Consider the following 24,407-nt stretch of genomic DNA (forward strand, 5'->3'; position numbering starts at 1 on the left):
AATACGATATAGATGTGAGAAAGGCCAAGCCAAAGTCAAGACCTCAACCCTATACTGAGGGGTTTAGGAACCTGTAAACAGGGCATGCAAACCTTCTCCTTGCCGAGCGCTCTCTGCACTGAATAGAATAGAATAGAATAGAATATACCTTTATTGTCATTGTTACAAAATGGGTTAACATATTGTGACAACGAAATTGGGCATGACACTCCAGTTTCACACATTCACAGTGAGGTAAAAAAACCAAGAAGATAATGGAACAGAGAAGATAAGGTTATAAAACAAGAAGGATGAGGTTGTAGTTATAATTTACACACTATTTACACAAGAAATGTCGGCATGTAGGATGTTACATACAGTTTGGTATCGTAAGGGTTTGTGCAATATGCATTTGGTGCATCATAGTGCAAAAAATAGTCAACATATGCATTTGGTGCAAAGAAATAGTCATCATAGTGCAAAAAAAAATAGTCAACATGTAGTCATCATAGTGCAAAAAAATAGTCAACATAGTGCAAAAAAATAGTCAACATAGTGCAAAAAAAATAGTCAACATACTGGAGAGACATGTGAAGCCGCTGCATTCGCGCGCGCCGCCATCTTGTATACTTGAAGGTAAATACTGTATGTTGGAATCTTCCTTTGCAGTATTTTGCTAAAAGAAGATGTTGAAAGTATTAACTCAAAGGGGACCAATACGTTTGCAATGCCTAATTTTTAAATTTTTTTAATTTGTTAGCACAGTATAATATTTGAATACATTTATTTCGCCGATTGTGTCTCCCGTGTTGTTGATTCTTAGATTTTTTTTTTAGTTTTTTTTTCTATAAGTTTGAAACCTCAAATATGGCAATATGTCAAGAAGTTTTTTGGAGGCTAATCCTTATGCAAGGCATTTTATCTACACTCCGAATTAGGCATTAGCTTATCATCTGTTTGATGATCTCCCATGGTGTTAAAAAAGACATAGTCAATTACTGCTAATGTTTCTCACTCTGTTATAAGTCCTTTTATCTTAGGGCAACTTAAAACAGCTTGCATTACAGCTTAAAACGACTTGCATTGAAGAGTAATTAGCGGCTCCTTTAAAAGTTATTTTTTTCGAGTTATGGATTTGTCTGTCCTGTGTGCAATTGCACGGAGGGAGAGGAAGAAAAACAAGACAAAAGGGGAAAGGAGAACAGCTGGTTATGGATTTCCATTGTTTGTCAGAAGGAATTATTTGTCATAGCGATTTACAGTGAGTAACAGGGGACTAAAGAAATATTAATTTGCACATCGGACTCACAGTTCAAAGATTCCAAGTTTCTTCTTTGGAGTTTGTATGTTCTCCCCGCGTCTGTGTTTTTTTTGGGCACTCCGGTTTTCTCCCACATTCTAAAAACATGCATGGCAGGACTGGTGACTCCAAATTGTTCGTAGGTAAGGATCTGCATTTGAATGCTTGTATGAATAAGTGTACCTTGTGATTGGCCGGCAATCATTTCAGGGTAGAGGTAAGATCTTGGCCTCAGGCTTAAAATGTCAATCATTAAGTCAGGCTCCTCTTTCTCTCTCTTGCCATTTTTATCGTTTTTTTTTTCTTAGTGGAGGATTTGCAAAGCATGCATTATTTTTACTCATGTAATTATTTTGATTACTGCTTTTTCACTTTACTTTCTGAAGTAACAGTACTTTTATTTGGGTAACACACTTCTGCGCTGCAGTTCGGCGCCAAAATTCCCACTTCGGTGTCAAAGTTATATTATTCAGATGGATTTATCTTAAAGAACTTGCTTACCAAACTATGAGTTTAACTCCAAATAACGAAATCCAAATAAGTTTTCATCCTTGGTGTCATAGTAGAAGGTACGCCGCTTGCTCTCTCCACCTCTTCGTGGCATATGTCAGACGTAATTTCCACTTCTCGCAAATAGCTTACAAGCTTTACAAAGTTTCTGCTTTTTTGGCTACATATTTCACTATTTCTATCTTGTATTCTGCATAATATGATTTTCTTTTCTGTGACATTTCGTTCAGTTTAATTTTGCCGCACTTTGCCATAATACGCACTTCGGCGCTGCACTTTGAAGTGCACACTTGATTCAAGGGACTCGGCCCCAAATAAACCCGTAGCTGCGTACCGCAGCAGAAACACACACTTGGGCACCGAAGTACGCACATTTGGTTTGTTGTACAACTTGAGTGTACTGAATACGCAACATTGTAAGATATTTGTATGGTAATGTATTTGCGTATGTTTAATGAGGTATTAAAAAAAAAACAAGTGCATTGGTGAAGTTCAACCAGGTTCGGGCTTATCTACCTGCTGCCCAGGTAGGGTTGGGCTACATTTTTCTAGGCCAGATCCTACCTCGAGTTTAGGGCGTTTCCTGCCCGCTGCCCAATACATTTTGCAGAAAATTACTTTTATTACCATGATATTATATTGTTGTGATATCTTTACACTTTTTCATCATCTGGTCAGAATATCATTTCAGCCCATACCTACTGTGGATATTATTGCTTTGAGTTTCAACATAATATGATAGCCGGCTTAGCGCAGTTGTGAAATTCAATATTAACTCTTATATGCTCTTTCAAGGGATGCTTTGTTTTGGGGCTGTAGGCATAGCATGCAAGCTGAAATAACTGAATTAAATAATTGTAAGTGTTGTCCGTCAGAAAAGTAAACTCGCAATTCAGAAGGATAGTAACCGATAGAATGAAAATGATCAATGAATACAAATGATTGCCACTTGTTCGATTTCTACACAAATTTGATAGGGGCCCCTACACAATAAAATCCAAACTGCTGTATTATTAAAAATAGTTTGACTAGTTGTAGAAATCAGTACTTTATTGTTTGTCCTTTAAGATGTTTTAGATAACTTTCTTAGGTTAGCACATTCGCCTATCACGCTAAAGGTCCCCAGTTTAAAACCGGGTGGAAACATGTTTGCTCGGAGAGAAGCATGGGCACCACCAGGCTATACTTGCCTAAGACACACCACAGGAAATGGTGCCTCTATGACCTAAGTGGTTAAGAGGTCACACCAACCAAGTATCTTTAAAGACTTCATTTGTGTATATTTGGTAACCAGCTTGGTGGCCTCGGGGTTAGGCCGCCCGCCCAGAGACTAGCAGGTTGCTTGTTCACGCCTCGGCCGGGTCATACCTAAGACAAAATTGGTGCCCATTGCCTCCCAGCTTGGCGCTCGCCATTTGGGGTTGGAATTGGGGTGTTTGGTCACCTAATGACTCCCAACGAGATGTTGCAACACATCAGGTGAGCGAGGGGGCTCTGTATCAATCTTCCAGAAAGAGTCAAAAATGTGAATGTGTTCTTGACTCTAAATATACCTGTAAAGTTAAAAACTGAAGAGTCAAGAGTCAAGTGACATTTATTTGTACATTTGTTTGTAATCGCAGAAGTTCTCAAAAGGCGACACAGGCCACAATTATGGTAGATCCTGCACACTATCCCCTGATCTGAAACCCACATAAGGGCAAGGAAAACTCGAGTTAAGAAGTTAAGGGGCGGTGCCAGCTGGGCGCCATGGCAACCGTCCAGAACCTGACATATATATATATATATATATATATATATATATATATATATATATATATATATATATATATATATATATATATATATGCACTAGATTGTTATTACTATTCTTATCATTGTTATTATTATATAAGAAACCATTATAAGCAACTGTAAAAGAACTCATTCTGTCCCATCTCTTGGCTTGCATGCACTAACTATTCCTCATTCTGTTGGACCATGCTTACAAAAAATACGTTTCCTAGGTAAATGCTCAACTTTTACGAAAACGTATGTTGAGCTCTTATGACATTTGCATGACTTTCATGCTATGCAATAACGCTTCTGCCTTGAAATGTCACTTTTTTTCACAAATCTGTTATAAGTTGACATTTGAAATACAGTATTACAGTAGTGCCATCTTGTTGTCAGTATGAATCAATATTTACTCAATGCCTAATATCATTTATTTTTTTTGTTTTAATAAGCAGCTCAGAAGACACAGTTCAAAACGTTTTCTCCTTGCTGTGAAACTCATTTATGACAAATAGGAATGGTAGCAGGTTCAAGTGTAACACAGGACTAAAGTGGTGCTTTTGCAATGTGTGTGTGTGTGTGGGAGTGGGTGTGCGAATGCATGCAGGGGAGAGGAGTGTCCAGTCCCAGGCAGCCCCACAACTGTTCCCTAATGGTAAATATGTGTTCCTCTGACTCCTCTCTTTAGGGGTGCATGGGTTTTGGAGTATAGCAAGCTAACCTCACAGACACCTATCAGGCTCTTCTTCACCCTTCAGGGGGCATCATCCATATGACCCACGACCTCTTTTATCTTCCTTTTTTCTCTTAATGCCCTCACAATAACAACTTATTGCCTGTGTCAAACCGCACCTTTTCAAAACACAGCTGCAAATACAGTTCTTCCAATAAACAGTAGGAACTTGACCCAACTGATACTTGAGAGTCGAAGCCAGGGAGATTTGTTTGAACAGTGAAGGGAAATTTGCTAGGCACAAAAAACACACCCTTACTTCAATCGTGATGCTTTTAAAGATGTTTCGTTGTTTTGATCTATGTGATCTGAGTGAAATGAAGCTTGCATTGTTTCAGTCTTTTAGTCTCAGTGTTCCCTAAAACCATCAGAACAGCCTATTAGCTTTGGTGAGGGAGCCAATCATGAGTGCACGATTGGCACTGAAACAAAGGAGAAAAAGGAGAAAAATAGTGAATACGCAGGCTATGTGTAGCAGTGGAAGATGAAAAAACACTAATGGAAAAACTTGCAGGATATATAGCTTCGTTTTAGAGAAACTTTTCTAGAGGTGCATGCTACGTTGAACATTTGCTCTATTAACCCTCCAACAATATGCAGTAATTGTATTGCAACCTCCCATTACTTAATTTCCATCTTTTTGAAACTTCCTCTATCAAATTGTTCCTTGTTGCGAATATATTGAATTGGGCATGGTACTTAATCCCCATTCCAAAAGTTGTCGGCAGCTAGTGAACAGGAGTGTGTCTAGAGTCTGTTCACTGCACTCAGGCAGGGCTAGGCAAACTATGGCCCACGGGACACATACGACCTATATGCTTTTTGATATGGCCCACCAAACGAAAATGTGAAAACAAAAATGATAATACATGTAAAAAATTAAAAATATTCTGCCCCTATCCCTACTAAAAATGTTTTGATCTGGTCCCTTTTGTCCCTTTGTATTTCTCCTCTGCAATAAATGTTTCATGAAGCAATAATGTGTACTGCTCTCAAGGGCAACATTCAAATACCTGGCAACTTTTTTTAGTCACGAATTTATTGTATTTATCAAAATATTTATCAAATTTTATGAAGAAAAAAAAAACAGTTTCTGTGCCAGGACTGTCACATTTTTCATGCATATAATCATGCCAAATTCATAAAAACTGACATAATTTATTCAGAAATGCATGTTGTTGAGGCAAGCCTATCGGTATTTTTGATATATTTTTAATGTTTTAAAAATTAAATGAACAGCCAAAAATGATAATACATATTTTTAAAATAGAAGTGATGAATTTGGAAAATGTGGATGGATGAACATTATATTTGTTCCCTCATGTACTGCTAAGGTATCTAAAATCGAAATTCAAATTATTTTAACCCATTGCGGCATGCCCCTCAAAAAGGTTTGCCCACCCCATCTTTTAGGCCATGATGAAAGATCACACAGCTCATCTGTAATGGAGCACCACTCAACCATGGAGGTTGAGAAGTGTGATTGCTCTGTAGTTTCTCCAATGCCTCCCTTTTCAAGAGGGGAACTGTCACCCTAGTCTGCCAATAAAGAAGCCGTTTTCTCTTTTGTTTAGCAATGTCAGTCCAACCTGGAAAACAGATTAATAATGTATTTCACTCAAGGAAGTTCTCCAAAAAACCATTCTTGGACCAATGAGATCTGCTGGGGAACGGTTCAGTCCAATACTTGAGCCTAATTGGACGACGCTGCCAAGCCTATGGGCAATGAGTGTGGCAACAGCTGCATGGCATAGAATAAGACAGACTTAACTTGTTTAGGAGGACTGCAACTAGAGCCTTAAATTTCAAAATATGTGTTGGGGAAAGCCTAACACACTATGTCTACACCGTCATTTTCTGCCTCGGACGATATGCATCTAAGGCCTCTTCCCCCCCAATAAATTGGAACTATAATTTCCCTGAGCCTGCTTCTGTTTTTGAAAATCGGATTTTCGAAACTCTTGCTATTGGCCACGGTCAACCAAAAAGCTACCATAATTTGTTGAATTATCCATGTCATCTTAAAATGGTATTGACATCTTTTCCAGCTTTTCACTAATCAATTCTCACTATCTGGAGGTAGAGCAAATGTTTAAGTGGAAAAATAATAAATTTAGTGCTTGATGTCCAAGTACCAACAGTATATATATGTAACACCTAGACTAGGTTTTCCAAAACCAGTTTATTGGGGGGGCGCCAGAGCTAGGATATAGGTGTGGTTCGGCTGCATTGGGTTTTTTGGGAAAAGCTCTGATAAAAACATACCACTGTTCTCAATTGTCTTTTGTATTGATTAGAAACAAAATAACACAACATAAGGAGTAAATAAGAAAATAAATAAACAAGTAAAATAAAAATACACAACCATTTCAGGTTGTCCCCTGCCCACTGCCCAAAGATGGCTGGAATGGGCTCCAGCCCCCCAGAGACCCTAGTGAGGATAAGTGGTACGGAAAATGGATGCATGGATATATAAACACAATTATAATATTATAGCAAATAAAGCAGGGTTAAGAAACTAAATAAATTAGTAGAAAAATTCAATTATATTCCGTTAATGCAAACTCTAACGGAATTTGTATTTACAATATCTCTAAATTGAGCCACATGAAAAAACGTCATTGTAAACACGATTACAGCAGTAGTTGAAGCAAATAAGAGTGAAAAGGCAGAAGGAAATATTTACAGTGTAAAAAGGGCAATTCAAAGCAATTAGTAGGACATGTTTTGAGTCAACAAATACAGCAAATATGAGAGACCTCATGAAGCTCAGAGTGAGTTGAGCCTTGCCAGATCAAAGAAAATTATGTTTTAAATATATCACATAAGAGGCGGACTGAAAAGGCACTCAAAAAAGCAAGCAGACTCCTCAAGGTTGGAATGGGAGACAACAGTTTAACTCATTGCCTTACTGTGAGTTTTGCAACTGAAAAGTCTGGTTTATTTTGAGATTTTGTGTCCTAGTTTCTGCTCTTTCTGTCCATTAAAATAGAAACACTAGGTGGGTTAGGGTGATTTAAATCTGGGTTTATCACATTATTGCCTGTGTAGATAAAGCAGACTGGAATTAGCGTTTGCCCAAGGGAACGTTTTTCAACTCTTGGGCATAGCTTGATTTCTGAATGTATGGTTTGTAACAGAAACACACTGATTTATCCATTCAGCCAACTATTCTCTACAAACCTCATCCTATTTAGGTTTGCAAAGTGCTGGGGTCTAGCTCAGCTGACTCAAGGCGAAAGATAAACTAATTGGTTGCCTTTGGTGAAGACGTTTGAGCCGTCACAAAGTGAGAACTCTCCCCTCGCTGCCTGCACAGAGTCAGACAAATATGTAAGCCTGATGATTTTTAAGTTGATTTTAGGGTATGCAATGCAAATATATTTGCAGTCAAAACATTCATTTTAATCCGCCTTGAAAATACATCAGCTCTAGGATTATAATTGTAGTGCACCTGGTGTGCATTAACAACTCACAAAACCCAACACATTCCAAAGCGGGTGCCCATGTTGACTGAAGCAGATTGACAGAAATACTTCCATGCTCTCTTAGCACATGATCATTACAGTTGGCGACGGTGTCTGGCTAAGAGTTTTAGAGACATGTCCTGACACCGTCTTATCGTCTTCCCTGCCAACTGCCTGTGCTCTCACTTTGCAAATGTGCGAAACCACAGCCATGAACTCTGGTCTGGGGTTGGAGGGCAGCAAAATCAACTGGAAGCCTTCGATCTGTTCTTATCAGCTTGGCCTGTCATGCACGACGGTCTGTTGTGCACCGGCAAACATCGAGAGATAGCCAATGACAACACTGCACTCGATACAATCAGAAGATTACATGTGAGATTAACTCTCAAGAAGAGCCTTCGACTCTTAAAATGCTGAACTCAAACCGAAAGTCAGTAAAGTTTATCTTGATAGTCTTTGCAACAATTACGTCATTGAGGAACGCTGGGAAACAGAAAAATATATAACAGTGTTGGTAATGGTGTGATTCATTGTGTACCTAATATATTTCAAAGTTATGTATAGCTATCAGCAACAACAAGCACTGTTTGGGCCTGTTGTCTACGAGACACCTATTAAACCAAATGACATCATATCAAGCACCTGTTTTGCTTTAATGCTTCAGTCACTGAGTTCTTTTGAGTGTGGGCTAGGAAGGATTTTGCAATGGATGAAGCAACTGGGATCATAATTCTTGTTTTTGTCGGAGAAAGTACCAGGTAGTGATCCTAACTGATTTTTAAAAAAAGAATACGGGTATAACTGTGTTCTTTCTTCAGCACTGCACGTACGCTTTATGTGTACTTGAGTTTACAATCACTGCTAGCAAGACAGTATAAAACCCAGTTGCAATTGATCAAATTTATGTGATTTTTACCAATTACTTTTTCTTATCATGACCTTGGAATGTGTTCTCAAAAGCAGCACACACTCAGGACTACTTGGGGTTGTAAAGCTACTCCTCTGCAGTTACTTGAAGTCAGCGTTAAATTTGTCCCCAACTCATCACTGTCAGATTTTTTTTTACCAGCCTGAGCAGGCATCAGCCAGGTTGCTGTAATTGCTATCTTGCCCCCGGGCACCGGAAAATTTTTGTTGCAATCACAGAAAATAAGAGACCAAACAGGAGCCAAGTCAAAAAGCTTGTAAAACCCATTTTGTTGGACTGTGTTTGCAAGTCATCTTCACGGCAATTTTCTCAGAGCTTGACTTTATTTGCAACCTTTAACCTTTTCACTATTAACCATAATCACCCCATTGTCCTTATTCCTCATCCCAACTCTCATCTGTCCTCGAATTTCTTTCATGTTTCCGTGTACGACTAAAACCTTTCTTTTTTTCTGACACAAGAGCTATTTCAATCTAAAAGTGGGCCTGAAGACATAAGTAGGTCAGAGTCGTGCTTGATTTTGAAAGCGCTTGTCTTCTTTCCTGCAGAGACCTGTGCCGTTAACAATGGGGGCTGTGATAGCACGTGTCACGATTCAGTGACTGGAGTTCGCTGCAGCTGTCCTGTTGGCTTCACACTGCAGCCGGACCGCAAGACTTGCAAAGGTGACCTTTCGCACGCATTCTATCTCCAGCCATACTGTGGACAACGTGTTACAATAGTTCAGTAAAACTGGATATTATAATTCCTTGAATTCATCACAATTGTATCCACAGTAAAGACACAATTGTAAAGTCTTAAATATTTAAAAGGAAATCTATGGTTGGTGGTCTCATTAAATAACATGGCTTAGTTTGTCATCATTGATTTAGTGTCTCCTTAATGTTTTAAGAAACCAATGAACACAATTTCCAATGTGGTTGCCACTTTTCAGGTCCAGAAAGACTGTACTGCTGTGCACACAGCACAGTGCGTAATTACACGCTTCAAAGTACTTTGTTATTGATTGCCAGGTTACCTCCTTATTTACCTCTTAGGACATTAAATCGATTGCAACTGGATTCATGCGCTTGCTTCGACTTGAAGATGTTTCAACCCACGATCCGAGATGGCTTCATCATTTCATGCAGTGAGGCTTGGTTAAGACCGCATCAGTCTGAATTAGTGCGTGAAGCCCATTAATCAAAACTGTTTAGCATTGCTGAAGGATATCTTATCTGGAAGGTGCCTCTAACTTTGAACTTCCCTCCTCGTTCCAAGATCATCCACCCCATTCCAACCCTTTTCTTAAAGCTATTCCCAAGTCTCCTTTTGAGGATTCTTGCCACCCCAAGATTTCCTCTCAAGTTTCCTTCTCAAGTCTACCGCTCAAGTTTTCTCTCTTTGTCCCAAGACCTGCCAATCAAACCATCTTCCCAAGTCCCAAGTATTCCCAAGATTCTCAACACCCCGTCTTCCATCCTCAACAGTCTCGGTTCCACTCTCCCTTATTTTAGTGAAGTTTTTTTTTTTTAAATAAACGCCCCTTATTGGGGTTTGATTATATCCCTGTTTTAAGTCTCCCCGTGTCCTGCATTTGGGTCTGCCGAATATCCTGTGGCAAGTGCTGCCAAGCTCTGAGGCTGGTTTAACCTTGTAAGTAAAACATTAAAGCTGATTTAACATGGAGTTAAATATTTGTAGATTCTACCTGTGAGAAATAGTTTCCCTCCCTTCCCCCCAGCGTCTTCACCATAGGTAGGATTGGCAAATCTGGCCCTTAAGGCCTGCAGCCCTGACTGTTTTACATTTTGCACTCCATCAACACAACTTAATGAAATCAACAGGATTGTTAAGATTGTGCCCTTATTCCTGATAGGTTAAGTTATACTCAGTGAAGTGCATATTTGTGTTTTTAAATTTAGATATCTATCTACCTACCTACCTACCTACCTACCCACCCACCTACCTACCTACCCACCTACCCACATACCCACCTACCCACTACCCACCTACCTACCTACCTACCCACCCACCCTGGACATATCCCTCGAGAGGGCTGACTGACAGAAAGACAAACAGAAAAGGAAAAAGTAGCAAAAAACACACATGGTCTAACCCAAATACCCAAACAAGTTAAGCACCTCGGCACCCAAGTTGGTCATTCTTTCGTCCCTCCAGATGAAACAGGACATAAGAAAGCGGCCATGTCACTTGGGCCAGGGTGACACAACATACTCTTTTGTTCAACAGCAGGGCCCGACAGCTTTCACTGGTTTACCCCTGCTGCATCACACAGCTGCCCTGCCTCTCCCATAGAACGCGTCCAAACATCCCACCATCCCCTCACAATACCCCCCCACTCATTCCTATCACCAACAAGAACTCTAGCTTCCACTACATTTAGACAGTTTTTCTCCAGTGCACTCATAACATCATCCATCCTTGTCAATCGCGGCTTTCCTCTTGGTCTCCTTCCATTCACTTCTAAATATAATCAATTTCTTTTTATTTAAAAATGAAGTTAGGAGGAAAGTTATTCTGTTGCTTTTTAAACCTACGCCTATGCGAGCAGTGCTGTACTGACCAATGGCCGGTGTGAGACAAGATTGCCTTCTTTCTTGAAATTCATTTGAAATCTTCCTGGAGAGGATCATGACCAAAGCACTGGAAAAACATGAAGGTACAGTCAGCATTTGAGGGACTTTACGTCACCAACCTCTGTCTTGCTGATGATATTGCCAGACTGGCAGGAGAATAACAGGAACTCAGAGATCTGGTCAATCACCTGGACAAATCCTCAACCCAGTATGGGATGGAAATAAGCAAAATAAAAACAAAAGTAATGGATAACAACCACCAAGGTATCCCCACATCTATCCCGATCAACCTCTAAGAGCTTGACCTGTCACCAATTGTAGGTATCTTATAGCTGTCATATCAGAAGAAAGTCCAACCCAGAAATCATGGCCAGAATAGCTCAAACCACACAGCCGCGCACAAAGCATTGGTTTCTTCCATATTCCTCTACGCTTGCAAGACTTGGACTCTCACAGCAACACTGTAAAGAAAAATCCAGGCCATGGAGATTCAATGCTACAGGTAACTTCCTAGGCATAAGCTCCTTAACCCATGTGACAAATGAAAAAGTGTGCTACACCATATGAGGCCATATTGGACTTTACGAAGAACTGTTTTCAACTGTGCGCGGATGAATACTGCAGTGGTTTGGTCACGTAACAAGATCAACAGGACTAGCCAAGATACTTCTGCAGGGTACAGTCCAAAGCGGCATAAGGATTGGAAGACAGAAAAATAACTGGGTGGACAACATCTAGGAATGGACAAGTACCAACTTTTCCACAGCCTAAACTCAGGCCAGGAACCGTCAGCAGTAGAGTGAGTCCGATTCTCAGAGGAACCCGAACGACCTAGGCAATGGATCGGCCAAGTGTGACTAATGATCTTTTTCTAAGGTTAGAACAATTTCAATGTTTGCTAAAGAGACGGGCTGGTTATATGATAATTTCCACAAACAAAGCTCATTTAATAAACCCATGTCGACTTCTCTGTACTGATAAGTTCTCTGAGTCAGAAACGTCTTCAGCTCAAGCAAGCTGACAACCCAATTTATATGAACTCTAATGGAATAAAGTAACCATTATATCAGGATACTGAGGAAACAAATACTGTACTGATAGAAAGTGAGAATGCAGTATCGCCCCCCCAAATCATTTTGCTTCCTACAACTTGCAGCAGCACACTAACAACAAAAACACAAATTCATCTTCTGGTGTTAGTTTAGTTTGAGAGGATAAGGCAAGAAAACATACACAGGCTTCACTGGCGCAAGAGGAACGCGGCTTGTTAAGGGTCGGCTACTTCTGAAGGACGGATAAGAGAATGGAACTAGATCAGGATTCCTTTGTTCAATTTTGGAAATGTTTATTTTAGCAAATGATGAAGACACATTGTAACCATGATTAAAGGACTGCAGACCTGAATCAGTGCCAAGGCAAACCACCACCGGGTTGGTAATGCACTCGTGATTCTGTATATTGTTTCGTTATTGGATGAAAAAGTAAAGCAGCCGCTTATCAGAAGATGTCTAATAAGAATTTGGAGGTCAGGCAGAATCATTAAAACTTAATGCATGCTGTGCACAACATACTCTACTTCTAAAGATCAATCAGTTGATGAATCTAAAACATTGCTGACATGATACCTGAATAAATACATTCATGGTACTTTTAAATCAGCTAGTAGTCACATTGACTTCCCAGAAGCATTTACTGTGTGGCCCAAATTCTATTACAGCAACCTCAGTTATATTGCATTTAATACATGAAGTGTGCTTCGACAGACTTAAGAAATTCCTACAAAGTTTGAAATTGTAACACATAACACTTTTTTAGTGTAGCACAGGGTTGGGCAACGTTTTTGAGTTGTTGGCCACAATTAGTTTTTACATTTGACGAAAGGAAAGAAGAGGGTGCTGGAGCCCATCCCAGCTATCTTCGGGCAGTGGGCAGGGGACACCCTGAACCGGTTGCCAGCCAGCTGCAGGGCACACAGAGACAGACAACTCACTTGCTCATTCACACCGGACAATTTGGTTAGGCCAATTAACATGCCATGCATGCTTTTGGAATGTGAGAGGAAACCGGAGTGCCTGGAGGAAACCCCACGCAGGCACAGGGAGGACATGCAAACTCCACAGTAGGAGTCCGCGATAGCTGTACTTGAACCCCGAACCTCTGCACCGTGGGGCTGGGCGCTAACCACCCTGCCGCCATGCCGCCCATTTATGTTTTTTGTTTTATTTTATTCTTTTAAGTACTATTGCTAGTAGAAAAACAGTATGCACTGTCTAATTACATTTTATAGGTTGCGTATTTCTTCACAAACTAAGGGGCCGGTCACACAGACATTTACGGCTGAATCACGGCCAGGAATTTCTGACTTTGACGCGAACGCTATTGGACTCAATGAGCTCGCCATTCAGACGAGATACAGCGGTGCTTAACACGAGGTCGGAAATTCGCGCGCGGGTGGCAGCGCGAAGAAGTTTAGCGCTGCTCAATTCTTCAGAGCGCGGGTACAATGCCTTTCACGGGCGTATTGAGGCTGAACCACGGCCAGAAATTTCTGACCGTGAAGCAGATGCTGTTGGGCGCTGTTGGACGTCTTGAGACCGCGATATAGACGAGATAGAGCAGTGCTTTACTCGCGGTCGGAAATTTTCACGTGGTTGGCCGCGTTCAAAACTTTTGAGCTGCTCAAAAGTTTGAGCACGTGTTAAACCGCGTGCCGCACACGTGGTCAACACGAAGTAATGACGCGGAAATGACGCGGAACGACGTGCTCTGGCCGCGGCCAGGGCGTGGTTACACATGGGTAGGACGGGAAATTTCAGTGGGTAATCGTGGGTGGAGCATGGTAATAGCATGTTCTGCGCCTGTATCGCGGTGTTATTACGTGAAATTAGCGTGTTACGCGTGTGACAGTCAAACGCCTTTCTCCGCGTATATACAGCGCGATTTGCCGAGCACACGTCATTTGTGCTCGTGACGTCAAGGGGGTGAACATGGATCCCCGTCAGCGTAGTTTCTCTTAATTTCGAATAAATCTTTCGGTGCATTCGCAGCAAGGCTTTAATACTGGGACCTTAGCTTTGCCTTTTGGTTGAGAGTAAGAGTCCCGGCTCCTAAGCTTTGTAGCGTATTATGAACTGATCGATAATGGATAATGAATAAAAAAGATAGAACAATCACTCTTTAACCCCCCAGCAAAATTTTAGCCGTGATTCAGCCGCAAACGGCTGTGTGACCGGCCCCTAATATGCCGCATTTTTCAAAGTGTTGGCCCCTGGGCCAATTGTGCTGTAGCTGTATTTGCTGACTACCATTAATTAACCACAGGACATTGAGGAAACCCATCCAAGCTGTTGTTTTACTTAAAATAAAAGTCACTGACATGCCTTTTATGGCAGTACGAAAAATAGAAAAAAATAAATGGAAAATATCACTTGGGTGTCTTTTCTAAAGTTAAAAAAAAAAAAACTTTTGTTCCGTTTGCTTTTGGATATGAAATCTAAAAGCAAAGTTTACAAATTTAGGTAAATATTTTCTTAAAAAACAAAGAGCATGAATGCTATTGTTTTCATGCTAGTTTTGTCCCATTTTAGTATGTAGGAGTTTTCCCGAGTAAATAAACTGTAGGTTAATTTTCAATTGTTGTTTTTCTTTTTATGCCATCAGTTTACTAGTCTGGCCCCTGTGAGAATGCTTTTTCTCCAATAAGGCCTTCGAGCACAATTTAGTTTGACACCCTTGATGACTATAACATTCTGATAAGTAGGACTTTTGTCAAATATTGAGTGTAACCACCACCTTTGCTTCTTTCTCTCACACAGACATTGACGAGTGTCGTCTTAACAATGGAGGTTGCGACCATGTGTGTCGGAACACAGTGGGCAGCTTTGAGTGCAGCTGCAAAAAAGGATATAAGCTGCTAACCAATGAAAGAACATGTCAAGGTAGGTCCGTTCTGGAAGAAATCACTTTTTAATTGTAGATGTGGATGATCATGGAGTTGATTGTCAACGTGGTATGTAGTTTTTATTGAAATGTTGTATGCGACAGTATATAATTAAAAGAAAGTCACCAGTGTTCCCTCTAAGCTGCGCGCGTGCGCAATTGCGCACTGCTCGCACGTTCTCAGCGCACAAGAAAATCGAGCCAGCGCACAAAAATGAGGGCTCAAAATTGCTAATTAAGAAGCGACTTAAGTCAAAGTTACAGTGCATGAAGGTAAAAATACACGGGTTCTCCTGACGTTGTGTCCTAAATGCAGTATTTTGAAGACGAGTCGAAGTGGAACGAAGTTGAGTAAAGAGAAAAAAAGAAGGAAAAATTTAGAAAAAAAGCCAGAAAAAAAAGAAAATAAAGAAATGTAGGAAAAAAGTAAATAGAGAACACAAATAAAAAAGTAACAAAAAAGTAGAAAAAAAACATGGAAAAAAGAAGAAAAAGTTTGTGTTGCATTCAAATAATTTCCAATTATATCAAGTGAATCTTGTTGCCAACATTGTACTTCCACTAAAAAATGTGATTAAGTACAGTTCTGTATCTTACAACCGACTAAATAAGCCCCCAAAAATGTTAATATTATGCGACAAAATATATCAGGAAATAAAAAGAAATGGATATCTTGTGAAAGAATTGTAAGAACAAATGACGTTTGTAGGCTGTACAACCCTTGCAATAGTACATGAGTCAATTCATTCAAAAGAGAAAAATAATTTTGCATTGCCGGAAACTCAGCAAAATGTCAAGTTTTGGACATGTTTGATAATTAATTATCTTGCCACACTTGGGATTATGGTTGCTCAGTGTTGTTTCAAGCGTTGCTCACCGACTTTGTATGCTCAGACCCGTGGAAAATTAGAGGGAACATTGAAAGTCGCTACAGTTAATTTAAATTGGTCATGTAATGAACACAAATATGAGAATATTTGTCACCACCCAAACACGTTTGTAATAGTGTAGTCTGCAGCTCCAAAGAGGGTCAAATCGACTCTGATGGAGAAAAGTGCTTTAATTTATCTTTATATGGTTCAGAATCGAATTCCGAATTTTGTGTTGCAGGTGGGGTAAGGTATAAGAAATGGCGACCAGCCAAAATAGGGCGAACTGGCAAAGATAACACACAGAGAGATATCATGGGGCTAAACCAGCCGGAATTCGGCAGGCTAGCCGGCTACTAAAAATAGCTGACTGGGACAAATCGGTGGAAAGACGAAAGGTTGCCCGACCCAAAGACATGCAGTAAGCAGGCAGGATAACCGGGAGCCAATAACAAAAAACGATGACTGCAACAAACACGAATCCAGCCGGGGAAAAACAATTGGTACAGCAGGCTAGCAATCTAGTCGACTGCTTACGGGGTTAACCTGGAAGCCTTTGGAAACCCGTAAGCTAATGAGAAAGCTATCTGGACATCTAGTATATTCTATTGATTGCTAGACATGCTGCAAAAAATGCTAAATAAAAGTCACAATGACGTAACTAAAAGGAGGTGAAGGCAATAAAGGAATGTTGACTTTACAAGACGGCAGGTAAACTTAACCCAAGCAGCTATTGATGATCAAAACACGCAATTTGGACATAACAGTCAGTACCCCAGCGACACGATAAGTTCCAGTTACTATGCATTCGCTGATTACTACAATCGCCACCAGTTTTTCTACGGGACGTGCCATTGTTTCGGTTCTCGGTGGCATCATAGCTTTAGGGGACATGAGGTCAAACTGTCTACTTTGAAAATTAATTTCTCAGGATCCATGACGCATAGATAGATAGATAGATAGATAGATAGATAGATAGATACTTTATTCATCCCCGAAGGGAAATTCACATTTCCAGCAGCATCCCTGAGCTGAGAACAATACAATAATAAAGCAAAAAGAATACAATATACACATACCCAGTGTGACGTGCAAATGCCCACCGTAGCGTGTTATATAGAATAACTAAATAGTGCTACACAGAATACATATTGCAGTAAGATTCGGTAATATGCAATGTAGGTGGTGTGGTTTACTGTGGGCTTTTACTCTGCCGGGTAGAGTTAAAGAGCCTCATGGCATGAGGAAGAAAAGATCTCTTCAGTCTGTCCGTAGTACAAGACAGTGACAGCAGTCTGGACTGTTTTGGAACATACCTTCATGATTGCGAGGAGGAACACTGCACGGTCTTTTGTAATCCCATTAAGATTCAAGCGCCCCCTAAAGTACCCATCTCGCACAAATACCTAATATAACCTAAGGGCAGTCACATGGCGTACAAAGGTGTGTCTGTTACTCGATTGGCCAATTCAGCAATGACCCTTGGCTTTGCTGCAAATGACTCATCGGTGTGCATTCATTAGATTTCGAATGTTGATGAAAAGTCATTCACCCCTGCTTCACTGCAGAAACACTCAAGAGAATGAGTGGGGCAGTGGGCTGACATGTTCTCTTTAGTTGCCATTTTCTGCAAAGTCTGCAGGTTTGTCTATACAGAGACCCTTTGCTTGCTCACTCCCTCTCTCACTCTTTATCTCTCTCTCGCTTTCATGAAACAAAGATGCAACACTACTTTGCAGATTATCACTTTTTGCTGTTGGTTCTGGTCCCGGTCAAACGCGAAAACCGAGGGATCTCTGTATGCGGAAAGAGTATGACACCAAAAGATTATCTAAGGGGTCTTAAACTCAAATAACCTGGGGGGCCGCCGGAGCTAGGATCTGGGTGAGGTTGGGCCAAATTGTTTTGTTTCACAAAAAGGTTCATATAAAAACATGCACTTTTTTCAAATGTAGTCCAAAAAATACATTAAAAAGAATTCAAATGCAAATAAGAGTCTGGGGACCATTGACAAAACCCCCTCATAGCATAACATCTCTACAGTGATAAGGATCTTTACACACATCCACCTCCTCCATCCAGCATTCAATTCAGAGCTTTGGGGTTACTTCTCATCTCATCTCATCTCATCTCATTAGCCGCACCGCTTATCCTCATTAGGGTCGCGAGGGGGCTGGAGCCCATCCCAGCCATCTCCGGGCAGTGGGCAGGGGACACCCTGAACTGGTTGCCAGCCAATCGCAGGGCACACAGGGACAGACCATTCATTCGCTCATTCACACCTAGGGACAATTTGGACCGGCCAATTCACCTGAAATGCATGTTTTTTGGAACGTGGGAGGAAACGCAAGCACGGGAAGAACATACAAACTCCGCACAGGAAGTCTGGAGCTGGATTTGAACCCACGACAGGTTCCTATGACATGAACTGTGCCGCACAAGCGCTAACCACTGCGCCGCCGTGCTGCCCTTTGGGGTTACTTGTGACTGTTTATTCATTGAAATATGGATTTGAATATGAGGTCATTGACCACTGCTCCGTTTCAAAGCCACTCTGAATAAAATGAGTGTGGGGTTCTTCAATGCACTCTTCAGTATCCATTCTCTGAAAAATCTATAGATTTGTGTATATGCTGAAAAGACAAAAAAAAAAAAAAGATCATATAAAGTGGTGGCAGAACAATTTTGTGATAACGCACACTGCTGTTTGCATGCTCTTTTGAGTCCGTGTGACTATAAAGACCAATAATACATTTATTTTCTATTCTTTAGTCAAGCAGCATTAAAAAAAACAGGCTGTTGGCTATATACATATTTAGATTTTTCTTCTTTAATAGTCCTTGTATGGTGTTTTTTATTAAATTTTTGACCTAATTATCCCCTGCCCCATCAAACTTTCAATTCAGAGCTTTTCCCTTGAGGAGCATCTCGAATGTCAACATAAAGCGTACTCTACAAAACAAACGAGAACAATTAGCGGCTGTTGAATCCTTGTAACAGAGCCTTTTGGCTATGGTCAGGCTATACTGGTAACTTGCAAAATTCTGCACTATTCAAGTGTAAAAGATTAGACCACAGTACATGTAGCTAGCATACAGAAATCTATTGAATGAATAAATAGCTAAAATAGCTCCTAGGCTATCATAAAAGCTAAACTTGGTTAATTCGGATTTAAATGGACCGGGATAATCATCTGGTTTGTCTGTTTTTCTTAGACCACCTGACTTCAAAATGATCTTATCTCATCTCATCTCATTAGCTGTACCGCTTATCCTTATTAGGGTCGCGGGGGGGCTGGAGCCCATCCCAGCCATCTCCAGGCAGTGGGCAGGGGACACCCTGAACTGGTTGCCAGCCAATCGCAGGGCATTCGGGGACAGAAGACTCACTCGCTCAGTCACACCTAGGGACAATTTGGACCAGCCAATTTACTTGAAATGCATGTCTTTGGAATGTGGGAGGAAACCGGAGTGCCCGGAGGAAACCCACGCAAGCACGGGGAGAACATACAAACTCCGCACAGTAAGGCCGTTACACGAATAACTCGAACATGAATTCAAATGCTCTTATTCACACAGATAAAATGAGAATTGTAGCGTGTAAGGACGGGAGTCTGAGGCAGAGTAATAAATAGCTCTTCAAAACTGGCCACAACAACAATAACACGTTGCCATCTCTCTAACCGGAAGAAGGGACAGCGCAACTTCCGAATCTGTCCCACTGAAACTGTACTCAACAACATTGTTCCATGGGTGAATTATCTAAACCCACTACAGAATTGTAATGAAGCATAATACTGCGCTTTTCAGAATATCTGGCAATGATTGAAGTTCCGTGTGAAAATTATATATATTCCACAGCCATATCCCCCTAGTGGGAGGTGCCTAGAGTCATTTCTGACTCTTTTTGGGAGATTAATACAGAGGAGGGGATTCCCAGCCCCCTTGCTCAACCCAACTGAGGTGTTGGGAGTCACCAGGTGACCAAACCCCCCAATTCCAAACCCTAATGCTGAACACGAAGCAGGGAGGCAACAGGTACCAATGTTTAAGTCTTAGGTATGACTCGGCCGAGGCTTGAACCACAACCTCCCAGTCTCGAGGAGGGCGCCCTACCATCTAGGCTACCGAGCTGGTGATCTTTCTTCTTCATGCCAGTGTAATCATTACAGTATTATATGATCTTTAATTTTCCTCTAATGTCCGGATGAAGCTCAGCACCTCCAAATCCGAGACCATGGTACTCAGCCAGAAAAGGATGGCATGCTCCCTCCGGGTTGGGGATGATGTCTTGCCCCAAGATGAGTAGTTCAAGTATCTTGGGGTCTTGTTCACGAGTGAGAGTAGGATGGAACGGGAGATCGACAGACGGCTTGGTGCAGCATCTGCCATCATTCGGCCCCTGTACTGGTCCATCGTGGTGAAAAGGGAGCTGGGCCAAAAGGCAAAGCTCTCGATCTACCGGTCGATCTACGTTCCTATCCTCACCTATGGTCATGCACTGTGGGTTATGACCGTAAAATGTGGAACTGGAGTCGTCCAATTTCGTTTTCACAATATATCCCATGTTGTAACAATGACAATAAAGGCATATTCTATTCTATTCTATTCTAAATGGCTGAAATAAGTTTCCTCCGAAGGGTGTTTGGGTTCTCCCTTAGACATAAGGTGAGAAGCTCAGTCATCCGGGAGGGACCCTGTTTAGAGCCACTGCTCCTCCGCATTGAGAGGAGCCAGTTGAGATGGCTCGGGCATCTGATAAGGGTGCCTCCTTGACGCCTCCCTCGGGAGGTGTTGCGGGCATGTCCCACTGGCAGAAGGCCCCGGGGGCGACCCAGGACACACTGGAGGGACTATGTCTCTAGGATGGCCTGGGAACGCCTCGGGATCCCATCGGATGAGCTGGAGGAGTTGTCTGGGGATAGGGACATCTGGGCTTCCCTTTTAAGGCTGCTGCCCCCACGACCCGACCCCGAATAAGCGGAAGACAATGGATGGATGGATGTCTGGTTCTCTCGACTCCTTCGTCAACGACACCATGATGTGACACTCGCAGTCTCCTTTGGTGTCGCTTTGCACGAATAGATCACAACTTAAATCAAAGCATAATGAGATCGAGTCAGTCAGTGATAAGAAGTCCTGCGAAACGCATAAAGAAATTAGTTTGTCTACGGACAAAAAGGTGGCATACACTTTCCGGGAAAGTTGCGTCATCCGGCCTCTTCAGGGAAGAAGACGTCAAAGACGGCTTGTCGATTTCGGAATGTATCGGATTGGATCAAAATGATGAGGATTGTGATCCGGATTATAAAATCTTGGAATATGCCAAGCTTTTTCGTGAAAAAAAGTTCATTAGAAATCATCCGGCCAAACCTTTTATCCGGATTTCGCAAAGATCAGGATAAACTGAACCCAGATCAACGGAGTTTTACCTACTATTCATGAGCCGTATGTTACAATGATCCTAGTTACAGATTAGCCTAAATAGCATTCTAGCTAGACATTAAAAATGCTCAAGTACATGCTAGTTCTTCATGTGAACGTAGTTAGTTAACATTTGGGTGCAATGTTCCAACACATTTAGCTAATACAGACAAATATAGGAGGTGAAATTTATCAAATGCTAATAAAAGTGAAACTGAAAAAAGAAGTAGAATCAAATTGCATTCAGTGACTGCCAAAAATAGATGAAAAAAATCAATGACCTGAAAGGATTAAGACTTCACTAGGTAGCGCCAGAAACGACGCATCATTACCTCCTCACCTTAGCAAAATGTATCGAATTAAAAGCCCGGTAACTACAGAAAAAAATAAGCCGTCTTTGAACTGAATATCGCCACATTAATCAAGATAAGTATCAAAGTGCAGCTAGAGTGCTGAACAGCCGTAATTAATTGCAATGGCCGAAGTAATAATCAGAAAATAGTTGAGATGTTCGGCACCAAACAAGGGATTGGTCCTAAAGAAAAATTAAATGCCGTTGTTGAAAAACTTCGTGGCTATTAATTTTCATTAAGACTATGATGAAGAGTTTTTTCATGCCTCACAAAGGCAGCAACGAAACAGTATCCCCATTTCCTACATTTGCATTAACGGAGCTTAGCTCACATCGATTACAACGACCGCTATTGCAGAATACAGGTTTTGGAAATAAAAATGCACATTGCTGGGTAAATCAAGCCATCTAGAGAACATCTGGGCTGGAACTACTGAGATGAGTTCTGCCTCATGCAGGGTCGAAAAACACAAGACATGTGATTCTTTTAATCTTCTTTTTAACGCATGTGGTCAATCACTCTGCCGCCTGGTTCGCATCAGTGCTTTGCATTTGGTTTCCAACACAAACAGATAAACATCATGTGTGAAAAGAAAACAGTGTGTGCTTCAGCTATTTTCTTCTAAAATCGTGTCTATTTCGGTATATAACAAACAAAAAAAAACGTTATGGTATTCGCACGCTTAGAACGGGTACATTGCTGAGAAAATGACGCTGCCCTACTTACGAACGAGATTCATTCCGGACGATCGTAAGTTGAATTTCTTCGTAAATTGCTTCGGTGGTATTTGTATTTTTAAGGTTTAAGGCTTGTATAAGTAACCTATATTGTTTTGTACTAGAAAATAAACATTTAATAAAATATATGCTTTATAAAGATAAATAAAGTGAAGTTTAACTTACTTTTGGAAGATGAGATTCAAAAGTTAGGCGACTTCCTTCTCCGTGGTAGTGGCCGAAAAAAAAGGTGTCCAACTATTTTCTCAACCCCATCAAGCTTTCTTATTCCACTTTCATTTTAAAAGGTACGGCTCACCTCTTCTTTACACTTTACACCAACCATATTGAACGGATACACGAGATATTATAAAATGAAAATGTCAATGTTCTTTGTGAGCTGGAGATGCAGTATAGTGCAGTATAGTATGTTTACACACCAACTAGGAAGAGGAAGACGGATTTCTCCTCTGCTGGGTGAATTCTCACAGCGCCACACGCTGGTAGTTGCGAAAAGAATCACTATTTTTGCACTATTTTTACTATTTTTGCACCAAATGCATATTGCACGACCCTTACGATACCAAACTGTATTACGATACCAAACTGTATGTAACATCCTACATGCCGACATTTCTTTGTGTAAATATTTTGTAAATTATAACTATAACCTTATCCTCCTTGTTTTATAACCTTATCTTCTCTGTTCCTTTATCTTCTTGGTTTCTTTTATCCTCACTGTGAATATGTGAAACTGGAGTGCCATGCCCAATTTCGTTGTCACAATATGTTAACCCATTTTGACAATAAAGTTATATTCTATTCTATTCTATTCTGCAAAACAAAATCTAACTAAGAGTAAGACATCACTGTGAGTTTTAAAGGACTCTACATATGACAGAAGCGACACTGACATTCTTTTCCCATAGTGAACATTCTCTTGTAGAACCATCTCAGGTTTGGCTAGAACCACAAACGCCTACAAAAAATGTAGTCAGTTTTTTAACAGAGTTTGGCCTTGACACACTAAAACGTTTGTAAGGACTAATACAATGACACACAAACGAATTTCAACAATATCAGGTTAGGGAGGCTGTTTTATGTGTGCAGGAAAATGACAACTTCTTAGTTTGCTAATTTCTATAGAGAACTGGAAAAGGGAACATTTTGAGATGGTACTAGCTCTATATTAGTTTTCTTAAAGGTACACTGTGTAATATTTGTCCACTATATGTCGCTTAATTGTGTAGAGCTACCGACAACGAGGTCCAAAAAGAACAAGGAAGAAAACAAACTACAGAGACTCAAACTGATCAAAGCACCACTATTTTTCTTCTCAGTTTTTGCTGAGTTTTTTTTTTCCTGTTTTCTGCAGCAGCAAAATGGCAGTAGTGGCAGGAATCAAATTCATCTTTGTACGGGGGAGTGCACAAAGGAGTCCAAAAGATGTTTTTTGAGCGGGCTACTGAAAAGTTTTCAGAAATAAAATGAAAGCTCCTTCCAAGCTCTCACTTTAACAAAGTGTTTTTCATATTTTCGTCTCTTCAACTACAAAGACATTACAACGTTTTGTACAAGATCAGCACTACCATAAATTCCGGACTATGAACGCACCTGATTATAAGCCGCACCCACCACATTTTAAGAGGAAAACCGATTTTGTACATACACAAACCGCACCTGTATATAAGCCGCATGCGCCCACATTTAAACATGTACCACAAACACAAAATTAACCCAAACCCGACTTCGAGTCCCGCGATTGAAACTAAATCTAAATATAACAACAGTAATCGCAATCTTAAATTACCGCAAAGTCCGGACTATAGAGCGCA

General features: G+C 40.8%; 1 protein-coding gene across 3 annotated transcripts in view; it reads left to right on the top strand.

Moving 5' to 3' along the window:
* Positions 1-24,407, top strand: part of LOC148368727 (signal peptide, CUB and EGF-like domain-containing protein 3) — a 192,650-nt gene that overhangs the window by 123,207 nt on the left and 45,036 nt on the right. For 2 of the 3 annotated variants that reach the window (XM_088330753.1, XM_088330754.1), the window contains exons 7-9: positions 4,148-4,220; positions 9,242-9,358; positions 15,088-15,210. In XM_088330753.1, coding sequence (XP_088186879.1) covers positions 4,148-4,220; positions 9,242-9,358; positions 15,088-15,210 — 313 coding nt within the window. The remainder of the gene's footprint in view (positions 1-4,147; positions 4,221-9,241; positions 9,359-15,087; positions 15,211-24,407) is intronic. The other variant, XM_088330756.1, reaches the window with a different exon arrangement.

This window comes from Urocampus carinirostris, chromosome 3 (genome assembly GCF_059441175.1).
Source record: "Urocampus carinirostris isolate Australia breed hairy pipefish chromosome 3, RoL_Ucar_1.0, whole genome shotgun sequence".
Classification (NCBI taxonomy): Eukaryota; Metazoa; Chordata; class Actinopteri; order Syngnathiformes; family Syngnathidae; genus Urocampus; species Urocampus carinirostris.